Source organism: Nicotiana tomentosiformis, chromosome 2 (assembly GCF_000390325.3).
Source record: "Nicotiana tomentosiformis chromosome 2, ASM39032v3, whole genome shotgun sequence".
Lineage (NCBI taxonomy): Eukaryota > Viridiplantae > Streptophyta > Magnoliopsida > Solanales > Solanaceae > Nicotiana > Nicotiana tomentosiformis.
In genome coordinates, this window is record NC_090813.1 from 12,344,088 (window position 1) to 12,369,167 (window position 25,080).

At 34.2% G+C, this 25,080-nt stretch overlaps 3 protein-coding genes across 3 annotated transcripts; 1 reads left to right on the top strand and 2 right to left on the bottom strand.

Moving 5' to 3' along the window:
* The first annotated feature begins 963 nt into the window (after nt 1–963).
* Nucleotides 964–5,679, top strand: LOC104115855 (protein PLANT CADMIUM RESISTANCE 10). The gene is made up of 4 exons (XM_009626574.4): nt 964–1,247; nt 2,271–2,459; nt 3,781–4,007; nt 5,164–5,679. The coding sequence occupies exons 2-4, from the start codon at nt 2,294–2,296 to the stop codon at nt 5,335–5,337; spliced, it is 567 nt and encodes a 188-aa protein (XP_009624869.1). The 5' UTR covers nt 964–1,247; nt 2,271–2,293; the 3' UTR covers nt 5,338–5,679.
* A 469-nt stretch (nt 5,680–6,148) lies between these two features.
* LOC104115854 (probable inactive leucine-rich repeat receptor-like protein kinase At3g03770) lies at nt 6,149–11,973 on the bottom strand. The gene is made up of 8 exons (XM_009626573.4): nt 11,734–11,973; nt 9,973–11,354; nt 9,552–9,685; nt 8,769–9,009; nt 8,457–8,659; nt 8,305–8,354; nt 8,052–8,163; nt 6,149–6,508 (listed from the first exon to the last, which is right to left on the bottom strand). The coding sequence occupies exons 2-8, from the start codon at nt 11,306–11,308 to the stop codon at nt 6,212–6,214; spliced, it is 2,373 nt and encodes a 790-aa protein (XP_009624868.1). The 5' UTR covers nt 11,309–11,354; nt 11,734–11,973; the 3' UTR covers nt 6,149–6,211.
* Nucleotides 11,974–20,621: 8,648 nt separating this feature from the next.
* Nucleotides 20,622–24,562, bottom strand: LOC104115852 (probable arabinosyltransferase ARAD1). The gene is made up of 2 exons (XM_009626572.4): nt 22,968–24,562; nt 20,622–21,378 (listed from the first exon to the last, which is right to left on the bottom strand). The coding sequence occupies exons 1-2, from the start codon at nt 23,865–23,867 to the stop codon at nt 20,824–20,826; spliced, it is 1,455 nt and encodes a 484-aa protein (XP_009624867.1). The 5' UTR covers nt 23,868–24,562; the 3' UTR covers nt 20,622–20,823.
* Nucleotides 24,563–25,080: the final 518 nt, after the last annotated feature.

Genomic DNA, 25,080 nt, shown 5'->3' on the forward strand with positions numbered 1-25,080 from the left:
CTAGACCAGTGAAGACTTTGCTGCAATAAGCTTGAATCTCCTTAAAGAGAGCGAGATATTCGCGCTTCAACCTGAAGATATTTTATTTTTTTCATTTTATTTTTCAACTGTAGTTGTATTTTCACTAATACTAATCTTACCTATGCACTTGTAATTAAATTACTATTTATCAAGTATTCGTACTTGAGTACGTACGAATTAAATATGTTACTGTATATTTAGGGTGTGTTTGGTATAACGGAAAATATTTTTCGTGAAAAATATTTTCTTGGAAAACAAGTTGTAATCTTACTCATTTTTTATGTTTGGTATGCAAATTAAGAAAAATAACTTCTCAAGAGTATTTGTAAATAATTTAGATACAATAAACATGAAGCCATAAACTTTCGAACCAACAACCTTTCGAACCCACAAATTTCATAAACTTCTCGACCGCTAAACTTTCGAACTCGTAAACTCTATAATTTCTAAACTCGCAAACTTTCAAATACATAAACGTCCAAACTCATAACTTTGGAACTTGTAAAAATTCGAACTTGTAAACTGAAAAATGAAAAAACAAGAAGTGAGAATATAAAAAATAAAAAAAAATTACTGGAGGTGAGAGGTGAGGGTGGTGCAGAAAAACGAAAAAACAGAAAACAGAAAACATAAATTGAAAATACAAACAAAAAAAAGTAAAAGAAAAATTGCGGGGAGGTGTTGACGGGGTTGGGGTGGTGAGTGATGCGGAAAAAACGGAAAAAAACAGAAAATTGAAGTTGGAAGGATTGGGATTAGATGTGAAGCTAGGTAGAGTTTTTGAAAAATATTTTTTTAATTTTTTCTAAGAAAGTTATTTTTCTCCGATTTCAAAAAAATATGATATTTAGAAAAATATTTTTTAAATTATTTTGTGCGTGGAAAATGGAAATGTTTTCCGTCAAACGTACCCTAAATATTTTGAGTTCTTGAAAACTAAAAAAAGACGAATTGCTTCTTTCAACCAAAACACTTTCACTTTTTCCGAAGTAAGTTTTCACTTTTTCTAGAAACGAAAAAAATAAATAAATTACTGTACCTTCTTTTTTTGAAACAAACGCCATCAAAGGCGATCTCTGTCGTCATTTGGAAACTAGTCGGTTGATTTATTTTTGGTGAATTCTGTCAATTGCACGTTAAAACTTTCCGTCTGTGAAGCTTTGTCTCTTCCATCTCTTTCCCCGGCGAACTCCTCGGCGACTCTCTTTCTCCGGCAACATCCACCTGTAAATTCCTCTCTCTCTCTCTCTCTCTCTCTCTCTCTCTCTCTCTCTCTAGATTTTCCCCTTTCAAATTGATTCATAATCGTAAAATGAAAATGAAGAATTGATCTTTGAATTTTATGCTTTTATGTCTCCACTGCATGGATAAAGCCTCAATTCCGATAAATTAATTTGTGATAGTGTAATAATGTGTTTTTGGAGAGAGTACTATTTTTTTTTTTTGTGTGTGTGTGTGTGAAGAAAATGGAACAAAATAATTAAGGCCTCGAAATAAAATGTATACGTCATGAATTTCAAATCATTTACCAAATCCTTCTAACTAGTCATGCAACATATTTCAACTTCTGATAACTGGAAATCATTTGATTTGAAATACCATGTTGATTTAAACCATTTTATACAAATTGGTCTTTGATTTAATGCCTGGTATGTTGGATAACTTATGATTTTCTTCAGCAACAAATATTATCTAAAGGACTAATACTCCTTATGTTCCAATTTATGCGGCTTGCTTGACTCGGTACGAAATTTAAGAAAGAAAAGAAAGACTTTTGGTATTACAAATGCATAAGCTATAAAAACTTCTCCTTAAGGATAAAATGCGAAGTTTGAAGTTAAATTGTTTTCAAACATAGAAGCGTGTCATTTTTTTGGGAACAAACTTATAAGGACTATACTTTCTTTTTGGGAATTGAAACCTGCTAATACTTAACCCTAAGTGGAGCCAGCCAAGGATGTGATCAGTCTACATTGTTCTAGATTTTGTTGGTTTTTACTTTTCGGTTTGCCAGCTCAGGAATTGATTACGAAACTTTAGGCATCTATTCTTTTTATCTTGCCTGTCAATATCTGGTGTCTGTGTTTGTTTTATCTTTTCTTTTAAGTGACATCTTATTTATAGATTCATTAGAAAGTAACTCTTCTTGATGGCTTGATGTAATCAGAGAACTGATTGGATGTTTATGTGTAACTCGCTTGTTCTTAATTATTACAATTTTTTTGTTTTCTCCTGCATTCGCGCTGCAGTTGCTGTTTACACCTGACGAATAATGGGAGGGCAGAAGAATTATTCACCTCCACCTTATATTCCTTTGGATCAGTCAGATGCAGAAGCACACCATGTTTCTGCTGCAGAAAAAAATCAACAGAGCAAAAATGAAGACTCGGCTCAGTGGAGTTCTGGAATCTGTGCTTGTTTTGATGATCCACAGAGCTGTACGCTACTCTCTGCCCTGTGATCTTGCTTTATGACAAGAGAAAAAAGTGAATGAAAGGTGCATCTTTGGGTAGTAAAATAAGAGTCATGATTAATTATTCTCTTGTCTTATTAGGTGGCGATTATCATAAAACTCTGAGTACCTTTATATGCCTAGGACACCTTTGCCCACTTTACTTAGTAAGATGACTAATAGCCACACAAATATCTATGACTCATTTTAGACCACAAGTTTCAAAAGTTTTATTTCTTTCTTAAACTCCGTGCCCAGTCAAACACTTTCACATAAATTGGTACGGATGAAGTACTTTTCAATATTGAGGTAGCCTTAACTTCGTTTACTCCTTGGAGGCTTGGACTTAAATACAACAACTATTACGCCTCAATTCCAAGCTAGCGGGGTTTGGCAATGTGAATACTCACTATCCATTTCACTCCATTTATAGCCATTTAATTTCAATATTCAATTATTGGGAGGCATGCCTGGGTGAGCATGTCCCAATGTATTCAGTACTATTCATCATAATTGACTAGCTTTTGCTAGTCGTTAACCTACTGCAGCCCTCATCTTTTATTCTGGTTTGGGACCTACTATTTGAGCAAGCTCACACAGACGAAGTTCTTGGACTTAGATTTTATCTTGCTAGTGCTGGAACGGTAGGCGAAAGATACAGTTGTAGTATAGGCATAGCCATTTTGCTCTAGGTGTTTACCATGGGCCTGAAGATGCACATTTGAACTCTGCCAGAGGCCTGCACTCAACATTAGTCTTATGCTGGATGTATGTGCATGGATGCTTGTGTGTTGGTGTAAAACATGAATTAGTACAACCTTTAGCTGTCTTAGTCCTATACATTAAGGCGTAGTTGATTGATATATTCCTTATCAAAAACTTAAAAATAGGAAAAATGCTGATTGATATGCTCCATACAGTTCTGGCCTCTGGGAAACACTCATGCATTTCTGTTCCCAACACTGCTCCCGTTCTATTTCCAGATGTTTTTCTATTCCTCTCTCCCTTGTGGTCTCACTGTTTGTCATTGTCGTGAAGTAATAATACAATTGCCAGAATTTCCAGAAACTGGTTTCAGCAGTGCTCATGGGCCTAGATCAACTTTTTCAACATATAATAAGATCAACAAAACAAGTGATAATGGATGTGTGATTGGGGAAGTTCTCTATCTTTGGAGGGTTAATTATGTTTGTTTTCGGATTTAAAATATCAACAACTGTTTCTGAGTTCTCTGGTGCCTGATGAATTATAGTATTTGTTGGTGGACAACCTTGAGTTATTTGCTAAATGCAAAATTTTGAGTGCAGGTTTTATTGGACTTCTTTGCCCTTGCTTTCTATTTGGGAAAAACGCGGAGTTCTTGGGGTCGGGAACCTTGATGGGATCATGTACGACTCACTTTATTTTGTGGGCGCTTTTCAACACAATTTGCTGCTTCTTAACTGAAGGCATTCTTTTGGGTTTGCCTGGATGCTTTGTTGCATGTTATGCCTGTGGCTATCGAAGGACATTGAGATCAAAGTACAATCTTCAGGTAGCCATCTCTGTGGTTTTGCTATTTTTGTCCACATGGATAAGATCTGATTTAGCATATCATCACTAGCTCTATTGATTCAACGGGAAAGACATATATGGAAGATATGAGTGAAGTTAGATTGCTTGAAAATTTACCTTCAAGATAACCTCTCACATTTTCAGTGTTATATACCATATTTTGCAAAGCAAATTACCCCTTGACATATGCATGGGTGGCTAGTCTGTTTTGCATGATTTGAAGTATACACCTTTTGAGGATGTTTCTTTACCTTGATGCATGTCTCTTAATGTTGCAAAGAGGACATAAGAATGCACTTGTAATAATAAAATGATACTACACAAAAAAAAAAAAAAAAAAAAAAAAAAGAGCAGCCCGGTGCACTACCTTGCATTACCCTGCATTTGTGCAAGAGGCTATTTCCACAGCTTGAACCCGTGACCTCCTGGTCATATGGCAGCAACTTTACCAGTTACGCCAAAGCTCCCCTTCTACACAAAACAAAAAGAAAGAAACAGTTGTGCTCCCCAAAAAGGATTCGGACTCCCGTTATGGTGTTAAATTATCTCAATATTGATGGCTGTATAAAGAGACTTTTATGATGGGAGAGTTTAAGTAACCGTTCCATTAGGAAGAAAAAAAATTTGAATTGTCTTAGAATTCCACTTACGTTCTTTAGGATCAGATGTTATCCATAGAAGCTACAAAAGATTAAAAAGTTACTATTTGTAATTCATAATCGACTCCATGGAAGAGAAGATTACACATTATTTGAACAAGTACCTTCCGCTAGATAAAACTATCAAGAACTTGAAATTAGGACTCCCTGTAGATAAAGAACTGACCTGTAGTTCCCTATTCTGTTTGGTTTAAATTGAAAATGTGTCCAAGTTGGAATATTAGTATTGATTTATCAATTGAGTACACTGCAGTCTATACATTTAACCACCGTTGCATTTTTCTTTCTTTACCGTGAATTCCTCACCTTCCTCTCTTCCCTTGGCTCCCGTGCCCTGGCCCCTTCCTCTGCTCTGCGCTAGTATAATTTGGTTCCAAGACTGAAAAAGGACCACTTGTACCATATAACAGACAGATGCGAACTGCTTAGATTGGAATTCCTCGCACTTAATGTTTTTATGTCCTGATTTATATGCAGGAAGCCCCGTGTGGAGACTTCGCGACACACTTTTTCTGCCACTTGTGTGCCATATGCCAGGAATACAGAGAGATCCGTGAAAGGTCTGGCGATTCAAGCTCCTCTGATCTTAGCTTAGTGGCAGTGACAGCTCCTCAAGTTCAGAAGATGGAAACAACTCCTACAAACGAATAGATATTGCATTTCTAGTGTCCAGAAGATCATTTTTCAACGCTGCCATTTTCCATAAATTATTCCACCTTTGTTCATTTGGTTTTGGTATTTATCTTCCACGTCTAATCTAGGGGTCTGAACTATATAATTATGTTGTAATATCTTGGTGTTATTGAGGTGAGTAAATAGTTGTCTACTCACTCTGTATTTTTGTTGGTTGAGTTGGTATATACATACATGGAAGTTGTTATGGCATCTGTTTGGTAGGGTGAAGATTTTAGGAAACACAACTGCAAAAATTCTGTAGCAGAAAATTTGTTGTATAAGTTAATTTTTTATAATATTTACGTAGTTTATATGGTATTCTGTCATTAATCATAGAAACTGGTATTACCCTTAGTTGCTAAACAAAATGTATTTGTTGAAACAGCACCAAAAAAACAAAAGAAATGTTTAAAGCAAGCAACTAAAAACAAGCAAAGAGATCTTTTTCATGTTTCTTGTTTTGTCACTTACTCCCCAACTAAAACAGGAAGCGTAACTAGTTCGACATGAACCTTAAAAGTCAGGACTCGTGTTTAGAAAGATCAAGTGTTATGACTTGGCTATGAATTCAGACATTAGAATTTAGAAGAGTTTAAGTTTTATGTACTGACATCGTGAAATATTTCCACAATTTGACAGTGTAAATGTTTGACAAGAGTGAATTGCTCTAGTGGTAAGCACCTTCCACTCCCAACCAAGAGGTGGGGAGTTCTTGGAGGGAAGGAGCGAGCGTCTATTGGAAACAGCCGGATGGATGTATGCTTTTAGCAGCAGGTAAACTCACTACTTTCTGGTACTGGAGTTGTATATATGTAGTTGGAAATTGTTACAAAAAAAATACATATTTAAACTAAATCCACGCGGTTTTGCTATTGCATGACAAGTTGGTTTGAAGGTTGTAGAGGTGTGAAATTGGAGAGGCATCACTACTAGAAGAATCCCTTTTCAATGCATCTTGAACTTGAGCAGCAAACTGCAAATTCCATATTACATCCTCTACTGAGGGCCTGTCTTCTGCATCTTGTAATAAACACCTACTGCATATCTCAATCATTGTCTTCAACGATTCGTCCGAGCATGAATTTCTAATTGCTGGATCAACCACAGTCTTTCTTGCAACTTCATTAGCCATTATGCTCTCTTGCAACTGCAAATATGATAAGCAGAGTAAAAAAGAGTGAATGAGCCATGTTAAGAGTCCTATTATAAGGGCCATATACTTTTTAGTATTCAGTCCAAGAATTAGGTGTGTTTGGTACGCTAGAAATTATTTTTGAGAAAATATTTTCGATGATAAAGTCATTTTCTGGTGTTTGGTTATCAGAAAATATTTTGTTGGGCTTTAAAGACCCTTAAATTGTTGGGAACTTTACATAACTGTCAAAGTTTAAAAGAAATATAACAAATTCTTAGCATGAAACCTAATATTACAGTTGTGGCAGGAAAATATTTATATTTGTAGTACACAGTTCCATTAAAATAGGAGTATTAATTATTAATCCCTAAACATAAGCAATTTGAACGGAAAGTCAATAATTCTTTGTACAAAAATCATGCCCTTTTTTTTCTCTCTTTATCTATTAGCTTTCCTTCTTTTTCTTCATATTCTTAAATTTGTTTTTTGCCGAAGCCAATATATTTTTTAAATTTGTTCCATTCGTTTTCTTTTTAATTATCTTTCTTAAGTTTTTCTCTTCCTTCTTTCTTCCTTTCTTAACATAAAGATCTTACTTCGATAATAATATATGTTAATATATACAAACCGTATATATAAAAAAATATACATTGAATTAACACATTTAAAATATACAAAAAATATATATAAAAAATATATCTTCAATTAAGATGACACTTAGACATGTGAAATATACATAAAAAAATATATCTTAAATTTAATTAAGATGGCATATAAATATACAAAAAAAATATACATAAAAAATACATCTTGAATTTAAATGGCACTTGACATATAAAATATATTTGAAATATACATTAAAAATACATCTTAAAATAAGATGGCACTTCACAAATAAATATACAACAATTATATACATATAAATACATTTTGAATTAAAGTGATACTTGATATACAAAGTATAAAAGACGTATAAATCAATACATCTTGAATTTAGGTGGCATTCACATATGCATCAGATTTTCAAAAATGGAGTGAAGATGAATGTTGGAAAGGGAGAATGGAGATGGACAAGAGAAGTACTTCCTATGATTAGTGAGTCAGTTAACTTATTAAATGTTGAGCTTAATTTTTATAATATGCTAATAATGAAAAAAAAAGTGCTCTTTATGGAATAAACAATAAATGATGCTATTTTTTAAAATAATAGTTAAAAAAGGATCAAGCGTGTAAAAAAACCTAAATCAATTGTTGGGCTTTAAAAGATGAGGCGGTGTGAGTGGGAAATGGAGGGAAAAAAGAATGGAGAGAAATTGAAAATTTGAGCAAAGTTCTTTTTGGATGAGAATTTTATCCCTCATAGGTGGTGGAAAGGGGGATTTATGTGCTTATATATAGAAGCACTTCTTCTAGCTCATACGGAGTTGGAAAGAGAGTCTCCCCTCGCGCTGTCATCCTCATTTCATATCAAGAGACAATCTTTTCCTAGTTTGGTTCTTTAGCTCAAGATGAAGGTTTGGAATTAAGAAGAGTGAAAAGGATGTGTTTGTCATACCTGATTTTGTATAACTTGCGCTTCATTCTTGGTATTTATCTGCCTCCCGCTAATTATTTCCAATAATATTACTCCAAAGTCAAATACATCCAACTTTTCTTCATAATTAGCCCTGTGATCAGTAGAGGTAATTGAGCAATGTGTATGCATAGAGTGGAACTAATACAACTTTCTTTGCTCCTAAGTGAGATTAGGAAAATAAAGAGCTAACATATTCCTTAATCATGACTTACTATGGAACAGTTATGCATACCTTACACTCTTCAGCTCTTTAGAACCACTCGATAAATTTTGAAACTTTTCCTACGAATTTGCACAGATAGCGGAATCAGCCAATTTTGCAGGATAAACTTTTTTTGTATGTAAGAAATGACATATACAACTTTGTAAAGTCTATTATCTCACCTTTACATTCTCAGCCAGAATAGGCAAATTATAGCTGCATATTTTTGCAACAAGGTTCTGATCCAACACAATATCTGTTATCTTTATGTTATTTGAAAATATTCCAGGCACTATTCCAAACTGCAGAAACTGTATTCCCCTTGCTACTCCTATAGCGGTTGCTATACGTTGTGTCCAAGTTAGTCTTCGTTTAGCATGTTTATCTGCCGAACAGAAATAGGATACTGAGAAACTGAGAATATCAAATTCCTTATATTGATCTGCTAAGCACATTATTTAGCATATAAGTACAAATACTTGTTAAATAATTACCAGAGATCCATCTCCTTAGAGTCCCATTTGGTACATATTCGAAGACGAGAAATATCCTGCTAACACTTGAATCATCCAAGTAGCACTCGAAGCAGTGTCCAAGAGTGCTGACCAGATGATGATGTCTAAGTTTTGACATCAATTCGATATGATGCATAACATTTTGACTATTGTTGAATTGTTTCATTTTCAGGCATCTAATTGCAATGTATGAACCATCTTTCACCTGACCTCTGTACATCTGAACCCCCCCCCCAAAAAAAAAAAAAAAAAAGCAAATTTATGAGCCTTTGTCTATCAAACTTTCAGTAGATTGGTCATATAGGTAGATTATTTTTACAGCTCTTACATTCGCTCGAATATGAATATCCCTACGAAGAGCTTATATCGTGTCATACTTTGTTGACACACACTCATCTAAGATAATGATTGGCTAGTAGAATGAGAGAGGAATTCTTCTATAACTACCTAAACAGGATAAGGTATAGTGTAACATATTAGATTAAGAGTTCACGATATGATCTATGTGATGTTAACCCTCGGAGGACGGGTAAGAGTATCCATTTAAAGGAGCGGACCGATGGGGTTGTTTTTCAAGCACGAATAGAACGATGTAATGGGATTGTGCAACCGAGAGAGATGGCCGTATCATTTCTAAAGCAGCTGAACATGTATCATTCTATAGCTCATTTTTTGGTGCCAAAACGATCAAGGATGATAGTACCATGACATAGTACGGTAGGAAAGAAAAAGTAAGGTACGCGGTAATTTGAAATGCAATACCTGGCTGTCAGAATTGTTGCCTATAAAAGTTGTTGCATCAAAGTTGTTTGTTGCTACCTTAAGCTCTTCCAACGAAAAGGTCCGATAAGACGGGAGGCTAAGTGATCCCAGCTTCATTGCTTGAGTAACATATCCTTGTACATAGAAAACAAAAACAATGTGGCAAATTAGTTGCAGTTAGGAATCAAACGAAACATTGTATATTTAGGCTTTTTCCCTTTCCTATTGTGTATTTTCTGCACAGGAAAGCCAAGATTATTGTACTATGCTTCAATGCTAAGACAGGAACTTGGACGCTAATGAAATTAACTTTACTTCTAACACCTTTCAGCTAGAGAATTAACTATGTTACCTTTTCAATCAACGTATTGAGTGGCCGAGTTAAGTGATAGAGAATACAGAAAGAAGCGAGGAATCTTACTTGCATCAGTGAATAACTTCAAGGTATATGTAGATGATGCATTTTCTACTATTAATCTTGTTGGGGTTTTTCGTGCAGCTTCCTTCGCAAGAAAGTTCCTGACAATCAAAATAGTCGCGCAAACTAGCACGACTCCACCCGTGATACTACCACAAACGATAAAAGCAAGAACCACTTTTGGAGATGGTTTTTGCTTCTGATGATGAGGTAAGATACCAACAGCCAACGCTTCATTCCGACAGAAAGAAAATGGATGTTGACTACTGTCTCCAGTTGCTAAACAGTTATTAGAGAAATGCACAATCCTGTGCTTAGAACCGGTCATAAGACAACTAGGTAATCTTCCACTCAACAGATTAGTAGATAAATCCACAAAATCTAATCCGGCATTGCATTGATTATCCTCAAAAACCATTCCCGTAAACTTATTTCCTGCAACGTTAAGATAAGTGATCGATGGCAAAGATAACAAAGACGGAGGAAACGGCCCCATAAATCTGTTTGAAGAAATATCCATATGTTCAAGATGATTGTAGGATTGAACTTTCTCTGGAATGCCTGCAGTGAACTTATTGTTCCTCAACACAATGCTTTGAATTTTGCTGCTAACGCGAGGAAATTTAGGTCCAAAAGAATTATCTGCCAAATCTAGAATTTGAAGGTTTTCTAGACTGCTAAGATCAGGAACATCACCAGTAAAATTATTCCTCGAAAGTGCAAGAACGCGAAGATTATGCAAATTTCCCAGTGTATCAGGTAAATGTCCATCTAAAGAATTGTTCCTCACACTCAAAACTGCCAAAACTATTAGTGAACCAATGCCATTTGGAAGTCTTCCAGTGAACTTATTACCATCTAATACTAAAGTTTGGAGGCTCGTTAACGATGAAATTTCTCGGGGTATGTCACCCTGAAAGTAATTTGAACTTAGGTCTAATATTTCCAATAATGAAAGTCTTGAAAATTTACTAGGCAATGGCCCCCATAAACCAAGAGAAACTAATCTTATAACTTTCAAGCTAGGTATCTTAACAAGTGTAGTGACAAACGAATCGATCGAGAAGTTCTCTGGTAACGCAGAAGCCCCTTTACCCCCTATTATATGAAGCTGGGTTATGCTTTCCTCATAGCAAATAACAGTAACAGTTGAACTTTGCTCAGTGTTACAGAAATTTGTGTCATTGTTCCAACTACTCAAAGCAGGTGGATAATTCAGAAGATTTTGAATCCTAAATAGAGTCTGTACTTGGGAAGATAGCAGTTGCTCTGATAAGCATATTGAGTGTAATAAAAAATGCAAGACTAGAAGGATTTTAAGTCCAAAGTCTTTTTCCATGAAATCTTTCAACACTTCGGAAGTTCTCACTACTTCAGCTCAAATTCTGCAACCATAGAATTTAGAATAAAAATTAATGAAAAGGGTAACATATTTAATCAACTTAAGAAGATAGTTTCATAATTATATAGATTCAACTCAGAAATTGGAGAAAAGTTAAAAGCAAAAAGAGCCCCCCCTTCCCCCCAAATTCAATCCAAGAAAAGATGAAATCTTAAGAAATACAGAACACATAGTGCATTGTATCAACATCCTTATCCTTTATATAACGAGATTATCATCTCAAAAAAAAAAAAAAAGCAAACTAGTAATGAACTGTTGCAATTATTTTGCATTTAGTAGTATAATTAGAAAAAGAAATGCATGAAGTAATAATGCAGACAATCAGAACCATGAAACTTGAAAGCTTAGTCTTGCAGAAATACCTGTTTTACTAAGGACAACAGAAAGAAGAAAGTAACCTACAAATGAAGTAAAACTCCAAATGTTCTTCTTTAAAGATAACTTAAGCGACAAACTTCACCAACTATTCTTCTTCAAACAATTGTCAAGAGAAACAAGTTTATATTCTTTTTCTTTTAACATTTCCCTCAAGAGTACAGTAGTAATATGAAATATTTCTAGTAAAAAAAAATCTGAAAAAATGAGTGACATAGGACGGCTGCAAACAAGTGTCAGTTATAATCACTACTCAACAGTACTATAAATGAGAGTGCAGAGACCAAGACAAGGTTAGTTAAAAACAGTGTTTTAAAACGTATGGGCGTAAGGCGAGACGCTTTACATATGATTCAGCGAGACGTAAGCCTCGAGGCACGGGGTGTAAGCCCCATAGATATTTAATTTTTAATATTTTATAAAATAATATAATTACAATAAATATTTATAAACAGGTAAAATTGTATAAAAAATAAAGAAAACAATAAATATGTGAAAAAAATATATCTATAGATGTGCTTCATATCCACAAAAAACTAGTCAAAACAATCTATTATACGTTACTTAGAAGCTCAAGTAACTTGAGTCAAAAAGAATAAAATTTTCTACATGAAGGAACAAAAAGATGACTAAACTTGCTGCTATGAAGAAGAATGAAGTTCTCTTTGTATTTGTAAAAAAAATGAATATTCGTTGCTTTTGGGAGATATTAGCACACTAGCGGACAAGATAAAAAATTGGGAAAGACCATGAATTGGGGCTTCAATCAATAAAAAAGGTCTTAACTTTTAAATTTAATATATTTTAGTTCATTTTTACAACTTTTGAGTAATTACCAAGCTCAATTTTGAGAATTTGGATATTATATGAAGGACTTATTCAACAAATTTTGTTTTAATTTGAAAAAATCTTTGGGTCTTACGCCTCACTAAAACAATGCGCCTCGAACACCCGGGCGTACAACCCGAGCGTCCAGGCGTACGCCCCGAATTGCTGGGCGTACGGCTCTTGAGACTTTTGCCCCACACCATCGCCCCGGAACGTTTTTTGTGCGCCTCGCCTCAGAGCTCACCCCGAAAACGCCTTTTAAAACACTGGTTAAAAGGGATAGCCCTTGTCATTTTAACTTTAAACTTATGGAAATAATCGTAATGTAAGGACCCGACCGGTCGTTTTGAGCTCTAGCGCGTCGTTCGGCGGTTTGAGGCCTTGCGTAGCTTCACTTCATGTTTTATGACTTGTACTAGTGGTCGGAATTGAACTTCGGAGAGTTCGAAGTTGATTTGGAAAGAATTTTTTTATTTCGGAAGCTTTAAGTTGGAAGAATTAACTAAGGTTTGACTTTTCAGTAAACGATCTCGGAATCGGGATTTGAAGGTTTCAATAGGTTCGTATGATGATTTCAGACTTGGGCGTATATTCGGGTTGAGTATCGAATCATCCAGGAGCATTTCGATGCTTATTATGGAATATTGGCATTTTGAAGATTTAATAATTTCCTAAGTTTCGTTTGAAGTGGGCTTTGGTGTTATCGATATCCGTTAGGGATTCCGAGCCTTGGCATAGGTTCGTATTGTGATTTATGACTTGTACGCAAAGTTTGGCGTCATTCCGGAATATTTTGGTATGGTTCAGACGCGTTCGTCGAAGTTTGAAAGCTTAAAGAAGGATTTCGTTCGTCGATTCGTAGTTTTCGATATTTTTTGGCGTGACTTGAGGCCTCGACTAAGTTCGTAATGTGTTTTGGGATGCGTTAGTATGTTTGGTCAAGGTTCCAAGGGCCTCGGGTGGATTTCGGATGGTTAACAGATCGAATTTTGGACTTAAGGAAAAGTTGGAGAATTCTGGTTGCTGGTGCAACCGCTTATGCGGAAGTTTCATCGTAGAAACGACCTTGCAGAAGCAAGGCAGTGAACCGCAGATGCGGCTGGAAGTGAGCTGGGAAGAGGCTACAGGTGCGAAGGAATTCCCGCACCTGCGTCATCGCAGATGCGACCATTGGAGCGCAGAAGCGGAGGTTGTCCAAGAATGCCCGGGCCGCATAAGCGAACATGGAAGCGCAGGTGCGCGAGTGTAGAAGCGCTTGAGGCCCGCAGAAGCGGAAGTGCAGGTGTGCTAGTGGGGGAGCATAAGCGAGGGCTATTGGTTTGTGTTGGAGCCGCACCTGCGATATATTTTCTGTAGGTACGGAGCCGCATAAGCGGCTACTGTTCCGCAGGTGCAAGGAAGCAGTGGACATAATTGGATTTTTATACGGGATTTGGCCCATTTTCTTTCATTCTCTCTTGGTTTAGGAGATTTTTGGAGAGCTTCAAGTGGAAATTTTCGTCAACCATTGCAAGGTAAGTAATTTCCACACAATTTTAGTGAAATACTTGGATTATACAGATTTTTACATGGAAATTTATGGAATATTTTGGGATTTTAAGAGGATGACCTACAATTGATAGTTTTGGATTTTCTCCATGATTTTGGAAATGGAATTAGGAATAAATTGTATATTTGAGTTCGTGGCGTTATGGGTAAAGTTTATCTTCGATTTATTTTTGAATCCGGGGACGTGGCCCCGAAGGTCGACTTTATTGACTTTTCGAACAGAGTTGGGAATCATTATAAATTGTTAAATTATAAGCATTGGAGTATATTTTGATTGATTTACACGTTGTTTGGCTAGTTTCGGGACATTTGGCTTTGAGTTGAGGTGTTAGAGAGGCGTTGTAGCCAGATATGGAACTTCAGAGCGAGGTAAATCTCCCGTCTAACCTTGTGAGGGGGAAACTATCCCCTAAGTAATATTTATTGTTATGTGTAACTAGCCGTGGGTGCTACGTACGCACGAGGTGACGAGAGTCCGTACGTAGCTAAATCATGATTATGTCCGGGTAGACTTAGGACTTTATCATATAATATTTAAATTGTTTAGACTCATTTTGCTAGTCTAATTAATTGAAAATTTTAACTGAAATTGATTTAGAAACATGTAAATATATTAGGCCGAACTTTATCACCTTGAGTTGTTGCCAAGATATTTGACAAATGTAAAGGGATATATTTATTATTGTGCCCATGTAGTGTATTGTAAGCATGTGCCTCATAATTCGATTACTTCCTTCATTTCTTATGGAGCGGACCGAACGTCTCGGCAGTAGAATAGATGTAACTATGGTTCGTGCCGGTCGACCCTCGGCAGTGTACACATTATTCTGGATTGGGCCGAACGACCTCGTCATAATCGTGTGTTATATCGGTGGTAGTCCGAACGCTCACGAGATTATCTTTCCACTGATGGCCGACGTTTTATATAGTATTCCTTACTCATTTGACATTGGCACTTGACATTTTTCTGAGTTGTTAAGGTAGAATACAAGATTGAGAAATTCATACGTTAAAAGAAATATTTAGAAGATTACGTAACTTATAGATTTACTCCATTATTGCTGTGTGCTTCATATCTGCTTATGATTTATTATATTGCTTTATTAGACCTCTAGTAAGCGTCGATGTCGACCCCTCGTCACTACTTCTCCGGAATTAGGCTAGATACTTACTGAGTACGCGTTGATTTACGTACTCATGCTGCACTTCTGCACTAAATGTGTAGGATCTGATAGGTTCATTTGGTGATCATCTTGGTGCGTAGGCGCACCTGTTGAGGGGACTTCATATGAGCTGCATTCCAGGCTACACATCGCAGTCCACCGAGTCTCCATCGTATTATTTATTTTATCCTGTTTTATTGACATTCTCGACAAATGTTGTATTATTATTGTACTCCTTAGAAAATGCTCATGTACTTGTGACACCGGGTTTTGGGGTTATACTAGTTAATGCTCACGGTTTCGTATATTATTATCGCCTTTAATATTTTTTATAAAGTACAAATGTTGTACGTTCCCGTGAATTTAGAAGTATAAGTCTCTTTCCTTATTAAAATCTATGATTTCGAAATTAAAAAAATGAGTAATTAAATTGATAAATCACCGTTGGCTTGAGCAGCGTCAGGTGCCATCATGAGGTATAGTGGATTTTGGGTAGTGACACGTAGTTAAATTTTGAACTAGAATTGCATTGAAATTTCTTTGAGGTTTTTATTATGTTTGGCCTTTGTTTTATCATCTTTTATAAGCTCCGATATTTTGTGTGATATTTTTTCAAACAATATAAGGACATAAATATCAATTTGCTGTACTTGGCTGTGAGCTTTCGCTTTCTGATTCAGGACTGATGGGATTTTTTGGCTAAACACACAAACATATTATCCTAGCCGTGGCCGACTTTAGATAGCCACTTTGCCTTTGGCACTTTCTATTTCTCTCTTTTTCTTTTCTACTTCTTACATATGTTTTCTTTTAATCATCGGAGTATCTTCAAATTTGTATCGCATATTGCCTATTAGGAGAATTTCTCCCTGCTAGATACTTTCTATTCTCAAGACCACAGTCCAAAACAGTTACTCCCTCCGTTTCAATTTAGATGACACATTTTCCCTATTAATTCGTTTAATAAAGAATGACACATTTCTATATTTGAAAATAATTCAACTTTAAACTTTTTATTTTTTCCATTTTACCCTTAATGAAAAACTTTTATAACCAAACAAATATTATAGTCTGACAAAGCTTTTAATACCATAAATTTCAAAAGTCCCTATTTTCTCTTAAACTTCGTGTCAAGTCAAACTATTTCATCTAAATTAAAACAAAGGGAGTACTGGTTAATAGTGGAGGGAATCCATCCACTTATAAGAGAGAGCACCTAAATATCTCACTTTATCCTTCTAACTAATGACTTTCTCTACGTAAGTCATTAAGGTGACTATGCTATTATGATACCCCATGCGAATTTACATCGACAAAACACAAAAGAAATGTTTGGTATATAAATAAACAAGCTTTAGACTTTGACGCGTTTTAAAGTCATGCAAATCTAAGTTCAAAATGGACAATATTACTAATAAAATAGGGCGTTACACCTATCAATATGGACTTGTGAAAGTTTTGTTAAGAAGGGAGGCTTGATGAACCATAATAAATAAATGACTATTAAAATACTATTTCATTGTTGGTGCTATTATTACTTATTAGAATACCAATAGCTAGTCAATTGATATTAATTAAAGTTGCAATGTTAGGTTGAACTGTAAGAATATATGTCCATTGTCACGTTAGCAACAAAAAAAAACAGTATTTCATTGTTGGTGCGGTGAGAAAACAAGTAACATTTCCGTAGGGGCGAGCGTAGAAAGGATGTGAATTTCGTACGAGAAAAATATTTAGTCGCATTTGATGTTTATATACTAAAAATACATATCTCATAGCAATTTAATTTGATAAACACTAAATGTGAATAAGTTTTCACAATCAGCCCCTTTTGGCTTTCAACAACCAGTTATTATTAAGGTAAGATATATTGAATTTATTATCATGTATAAAACACATGCATATTCTTGAGACACTTTTATCCAATAAAATTGAATGGTCGTCGTTAGTCAGTAGTCCATATACATCTTTCATTCCTTTTTCTTTTCAGCTTTACCTTTAAATTGAACCAAATACGAACAAAAGAAAAAGTAAGTGGGGACTATATAATTCTGTAGACCCCCAAGATTTAATCAATGAAGCAGAACATGTATCTTTCAATCACAATTTTTATCATTTAATCATGTTAATTGAAATGTATTAGTATTATGCTTACTTTTTAATTTTATTTTTAATTACTAAAATTAAAATGTTTGACTTGATATAAACGTCGAATGCAGGCAAATATTGTGAAAATTCAGATTCCTCGTTGAAAATTTTAAGTTACTTAATCTACTTCTATTTTTTTCATATTTCCGGTTTTACCTTGTATAAAACTTTCTCAAAATACTAAGAAAAGAATTAAAAACTGAATACCAAGTGAATTAAAGTAGATGGCAAAGCTAAAATACTATATAAACAATTTCTATGACTTAATGATACTGAAAAATTGAAATATTCAAGAATAAATGGAACAAACTTTTTTATATTGTTCATGTAGTCACAAACTTACCAAGGAGATCTTTGTTTAATCCAAAAACTAATTTTAGAATAAACAATAGAATTTATATTTTTAAGACCTCTAGCAATAAGATCAGTCCAAAGTGCGTACAATAAAGTAAGTAACAGTGAATATGAACAAGTCAAACTAACAATCAAGATAAATGGGATCTTATTGATCGTAGGCCTTTATGGTAGGGTATACCTGGATCGGGTTGGTTCGGTTTAAAACCAAATCAAACCAACTATATCAGTTAGGATTGGTTCGGTTTTGTCGGATTTTTCGTGATTTTTTTTTTTATATATAAATATTATTTTAATCTTACCTTGTTAAATTTTTTATAAGTAAATATATATTTAGTAAAAATTAAAAAATATATGATTTATTAAAATATTACTATTATAGAAGAATTTTCTTAGTAAGACATGACAATTATTCTTCCATAGTCTGACAATAATTTTACGTTGATGTATTCTTTCAAAGTTAACCAAATTTAATAATTAAACATAAAAATAAATATGAACATATATAATGATATGTTCTATTTAATTTTAAATTATCAAAATACCATTTCAAATTCGAAAAAATATAAGAATTTAATAGATCTTGACATGTGAATATGGAAGAACAAAGAGATTGACGCATTTCACTAATACTTGATAAAAAGTGATCATACGACCCATTATTTAAAGTTAATAAATATGGAGCACTTCATATTTAACTAAATATCACATCCATTAAGAGAATCGCAAATATTTCTAGACATATTTTAAAGAACATTCGATAAAGTCTTAAAAGTATATATAAAAATTATATATTTATATATCGGTTTGGTTCAGATTTTTTTACTTAATACCAAACCAAATCAAACTAAACCTAATCGAGTTTTTTAATCTATTTGATTTGACTTTTCGATTTGGCGTGATTTTCCGGTTCAGTTTGTATACCCTTATCTCTTAAACTGCTTATAGGGTGAAAGAAATCCATCCACTCATGACTATCGAAACACTATTTCATTGTTGGTGCTATTATTATAATACCAATAGCTAGTCAATTGATATTAATTAAAGTTGCAATCTTAGGTTGAAATGCAAGAGTATTTGTCCATTGTCACGTTAGCAACAAAAATTATCCAGTATTTCATTGTTGGTGCGATAAGGAAACAAGTAACATTTCCGTAGAAAGGAGGTGAATTTTGTATTAGAAAAATATTTATCCGCATATGATATTTATATATAAAAATTACATATCTCGCAGTAATTTAATTTAATGTAAACAAAAAACAATCAGCTCTTTTGGCTTTCAACAACCATATTATTAAGGTAAGATAAAAATTGAATTATCAATAAATAAAGCACTTGCATATTCTTGAGACACTTTTATCCAACAAAATTGAATGGGTGTTAGTCGGTAGTTCATATACATCTTTCATTCCTTTTTCTTTTCAGCTTTCACTTTCAATTGAAACAAGTACCAACGAAAAAAAAAGTAAGTGGGGACTATATAACTTTTACCATTTAATCATATGATTAATTGAAATATATTACTATGTACCTTTAATTATTTGACTTGATATACACATCAAATGCAAACAAATATTTACCGTACACAGTTACACACTCTCCAAACGTTAGTTGGAAATTCAGATTCCTCGTTGAAAATTTTAAGTTACTTAATCTACTTATATTTTTCATATTTCCAGTTTTACCTTTTAAAAGTTTCTCAAAATACTAAGAAAAATGAATACCAAGTGAATTGAACGATTTTTATGATTTAAAGGGAATCTTGGCAAAATAGTCAATGCGCTACAGTCTTGATTCTTGACTAAACAATAAATGCCAGTATGCCACTAAGTTATAGATTCATGAAAAATAAATCCTCCCTCTTAATTTTTAATTGTTCACAACTTCTGATTCCCTTTAAGAATAAATAAATAAAGTATGTATTTTACAATTTTACTCATAATAATAATATTATTTTAAAAATTCTTAAGAAATAATTTGGGAAATTATTAATTAATGATAAGGATAAAATATGAAGAAAAAAAAATTGTCTTTCTCTTGATTTACTAAAATAGACAAGTAAAAATAAAAATATATTTTTAGTATATTGAGCAAGCAAAAGTGATCCGTTTACAAAATCGACAAATCTCGAAGTCGAAATTCAATTGATGCGACTCAAATCTCAATGTTCTAGAAAATAGTTTTGCATCGGATCGGCCGATTAGTAATGGCAACCGTAGTTCTCTAACATATGTTTTCGGATTCTTTTTAACTTATGTAGATCTTATTTGTTACGTAAAGAATATAATACACATATAATACATAAATTATGCATATATTATTTTCACTGACTATTTTAGTTTAAGCGATTGGTGGACGGCTATTTGGGTTAATTTTTCAAGAATATAATCTATACGGTTTACTCGTTATCTGTCTTTTAAAATTTTTAAAAATCCCTTAAGAAAGATATCTCTCAATTAATAGCTAACCTCAAATATTTTGAAACAATTTCAGTTTATTAGAACGGCTAATATATGGAATCGGAGGAGTAAATAACCTAAATATGATGTGAGCTCATGATTAGTAGGAAAATCTTCCATTTCCTTTTGCTCATCCTGAGCTAAACAAAAACAAATGCATAAATAAAAGTAAGGAAAAAAATTACTTTTCTACTAATTAGAACATCGTGAATAGTAGGAACATGTTGTTTGATGTTTAAAAGATTAATGATATTAGACTACCTTTTCATAATCTTTAATCCACTACAACTCTCCTCCTTTATCCAAATTTAAAACTGGCTATGCAAAGCTCAAATAGATGAAGTTAAACATATAAAAAATAAATGAATGAACAAATTGATCAAAAATCTCTTAGCTGTTCAGCAAGCAGAGACCTAAACATTACAACTTTCTTTTCCTATGTTTCTATAAATATATTGTTTGCAACAATTGGTTAAGTTACAAATATTTGGGCAAAATTTTGCTGCAGACAGCATTTCCCAGGAACATATCAGATGTCATTTCAGAGCTTTCAAAATCTTACTGAATGTTCAGTTGCTTACAAAATATTCTTTGGCATGGGAAATGACTTCAGCCCTATTTCTTTCGATACAGGGGCACGAGAATACCTCCACGATTTATGCAACTTCAAATTGATAGCAGGAACCTTACGGGCGATAGCTTGCCAGATCATTTGAACTGCATCATTGTCCTTGGAAGGATATCGATACTCAAACAAATTTTCGATCTCTTTTAACCTCGCCCACATTCCAGTCCACTCTTCTTTTGTGATGTTCCTAATGAAGTTTATGAGGAAATTTTCTTTGAGAGCATCTGATGTACTGACGAATATGCAGAACTCTGAATAGTCAAGAATATCTTCATAGGGAAGCTCGATTTCATCACTAATGATGACTGGTACACAGTGACTTGCAATAGCATCAAAGAGACGGTTTGATGAGGGCGTGTCACCTGCGATGTTAAGACAGAATTTGGAAGAGTGCATGCCTTGAGTTGCTTGTTTTACACCATTTTTCAGAATACTACCAAAGGAGAAGTGAACATCTTTCTCATCTTTCAGCATATAGAATAACTCTTGTCGAATAGTCCCACCCTGAGGATGAAAAATAAGACTTAGAAACTAGAGCACAATGAAAGAAAGGAACTACAAACAGGAAAAAGAGTAACCAAATAGGGTAGAGTCTTAATAATCTTGCTCAAGTTCAAGATACAAATTCCTTTCACAAAGAAAATGGGGATTTAGAGAGAAAAGTCTTGAGGATCTCAGACTCTATGTATCACAACGATAATCTATCTTGGCAATTAAATGAACCAAAACTTTGGTTCGGGCATCCACAATTGCATAGACAGTCTGATAGGTCTTCGTGCAAGTAGTAAAAGAGAAATCAGGGTAACCTTCTTTGAATTAATCCAGATTCTAGAACTTGCAACATGATGATATCAAATTAACTAGATTCAATGCTCAATCCATGAGTGCGGAGCGACACTTAGCGTAGAATACATGCCAAAAGATATAGTGTAGCTTTGTTAATATTAATTCAAACGACTGAGGAATATAACAACAACAACAACAAACCCAGTGAGTTCCCACAAGTGGGGTCTCGGGAGGGTAGTGTGTACGCAGACCTTACCCCTACCCTGGAAGGCAGAGAGGATGTTTCTGATAGACCATCGGCTAAAGACTATACCAAATATAGAAACACTCTACTTGGAAGAATATATGCTAGCAAAAAGTTCAAACTTTGCTGTTTTGCTTTATTTCGATAAGAAGTGTTTTAGACTGCAGCCAACAACCACAGGAAAAAAAAGAAATAGTGAAAGCAAAACAAAAGACTTGATCCTGATGACAAGCAATCAGTTTCAGTTGGTTCGCTACGTATCGTGTTGCTTATGTCCTCCCCATGTAACAACCAGAGCCTTCTCTGTGATATTTTAGTTTTGGAACTTGGAGTTGTAATTTCATTAACTTTCTTTTTTCCTTTCAAGTTACAAGAACCAAATAAACAATTGCAGGCTGTCTCTAAAGTGATCATGCCCCCATCGGACAACAGATATTCAAAAACCCAAGCTATCAGTTGCCACTAAGTTATTATAATCTGCCTAATCATTCCCCTACATTTGTTTGCTGATTGCTATAATGTCAAAGCATGCAATTTCAGAAGTCGCTAATATGGACATGGACGGGGAAGAACTCTATTTATAAGCACAACACAACGAGTCTGACAAATGAAGTGTCTGACCTTTAGAATGCATAAACTACAGAGCATCTTTATCCAGCAAGATACATTTGCGAAACCAAAAGATAAAGTAATTCTTGTACATTTGTACTAACCCTATTAATTCTTGTACCTCCTATAAAACTTTTGCAGGTCTGAGATGCTGAATCTCATTATAATTCTTCAAATTCTAACCTGAAAAGGCTATGCTGCTCATTCTATCACATATCATCAAGTTCTAAATCTAAAGTACATCTCTACTTTTAACCCAATCTATCACAAATCATCTTGCTTCACATCATCCAATTTAGCATTCAACTCCAACCCTACATTTATCCAACTCCTCCCTCCCCGTCGAAATAAATGCACAACATATAACAGATGAAATTACTTAACTATTATCATTACCAGTTAAATCAGAGAGCAATAGTTAACAGAAGAGTAAATGCAAAAAAAAACGACTTACATCTTTTCTGTAGATAGCTCCCTGGAAGTAGAGCAAAGTTGGTCGCCTATCAAAACCAGAAGTGTCATTGCCATAGTTCCTGATGACATGCTTGTAAGGTGCAATCACGTCCTTCTTAACATTAGCTATTGTGGGAGGATACCTTCCAAAGTCTGAAAGTACAAAAATTGCAGGCCAAAGCTTCATTCTTGCATCCAAAAGACTATTCGGATGGTGTGCCACAATGATATGATCTTTTCCTCCCGATCTTTTCCATTCCTCTTGAGCTGTCACAAAGGAAACCAACTTTTCCTGTAACAACGCGTTCGTGCTAGTTTTCTGCCCTGGCTTAAGCTTTGAAAACCGATTATAGCTAATCGACGAAAAGAAAGGAACAAATACCACATCAGCTTCACTTGAATTATGCACTCTTATGGCACTTCGACCGTCCAAATTGTCAGCAAATTCAGAAGACAAAAGATCCAAAGTCAACCAATATTCAATACTATGCTGCAAGTTTAGTCCACCGGGATATTCAGGAATCGTGTTCCTGATATCAGGCCAAACACTCTTCTCCTCAGCTTTCCATCCCAATAGTTCAAAATGAAATTGTGGGGGCAGGTTATACATAAAAACTTTGAGCACTTGTTTACTAGGATTGCACTTAAACAAATTGTACTTTTTCAATGTTCCTTTTTTAGAATACTCATCAATTTGAGCACTGGATTGTGAATAACCTTCTTCGGACAAAGCAAGAATCTTGGACTTTGGTAATATATTAAGGTAAAATAAGTGTCTCCGGCCAGTTGAACGCAACACAAATAACAAAGATAACATGAACATAATAGAAGTAATTGAAAACATACTGAATAAGGATTTTCTTCCGAAAAATCCCATAGAATGTACATTTCTCTCTGCCATTGCAATTCTATTTAAGTGAGTAAAAACTAATACTATATGTTATTAAGCTACCATTTTTGCAAATTAGACCATCAAAAATTACATCATATGATACAGCCAAGAACAATTTAATCATTCATTCTACACAAAACTAAATGAAATTCCTCATTCAGCTCACACCAAAAATCATGTCTTTGTCCTTTTCCTAGGCATTTTTCACACCATCAATACAAAAAAAGAAGGAATATTTTGAAACAAATGGAGACACCTTCTATTAACCAATGTATGAATAAAATGTTAGACCCTTTTATTGAAAAAACAAAAAGGGTTGGCGGAAACCACTAGAAAGAACAAGAAAAATGGGTTCTTGGATACCAGTAAGAGAAATTTGTCAATAGAGCTGAATGTGGAGATGAGAAATGAACAATAACGCAAGATTTTTGAAACCCAGATCAAGAAATTGAAAAACCAGATCAGAATCACACGTGAATTTGATTCCAATATATTGAATAAGTTATGAAACTGAAGAAGAAATGGAATAAAAGGACAAAGAGGAGGATAGAGTAGTTGCACCAAATACAAAGGGTTACTTTCAATGAACAATTCCCGTTTCTTTTGTCTTCAGGTAAAAAAATGGAAAAGAAAATAAAAAGATACTCAAAAAGCAGCGAGGGAATAGCCGAATGGGGAATCTTCTCTGAAGAAGCGGGCTCATCGGTGTTTGCTGACAACTCAGGTACTTTAATTATTTACTGCTTTTGTAATTACTCTTTTTCTTTTTTCTTTTTTCTTTTTATCGAACCGTTGTTTGGTACCTACTCGATTCGTTTCAATTCATGAGCTAGTTTGACTCGCCCCGCAATTTAAGAAAATTTTTTGGAATCATGAAATTTGTAGATTATAAAAAAATTTTATTAAGGGTAAAATTAGTAAAATAAAGAGTTTAAAGTTAAATTATTTACAATTGTAGAAATGTGTCATTCTTTTTTAAACAGACTAATAAGTAAAGTGTGTCATCTAAATTGAAACAGATAGAGTATCACTTTTGGACCTGGATTTGCGAGGTCTACTTATCTTTTTCAGTTTTATTTTATGTAAATTTATTTGATTAGGCATGAATTTTAAGGTTAAATGGAGACTCTTGAACAAAGACTGAGCTAGAATTTAATGTTTATGATTTTAAAATTTACCATTAAACTCACGATTCGTTTTAATTATTATATTTGTAATTAAA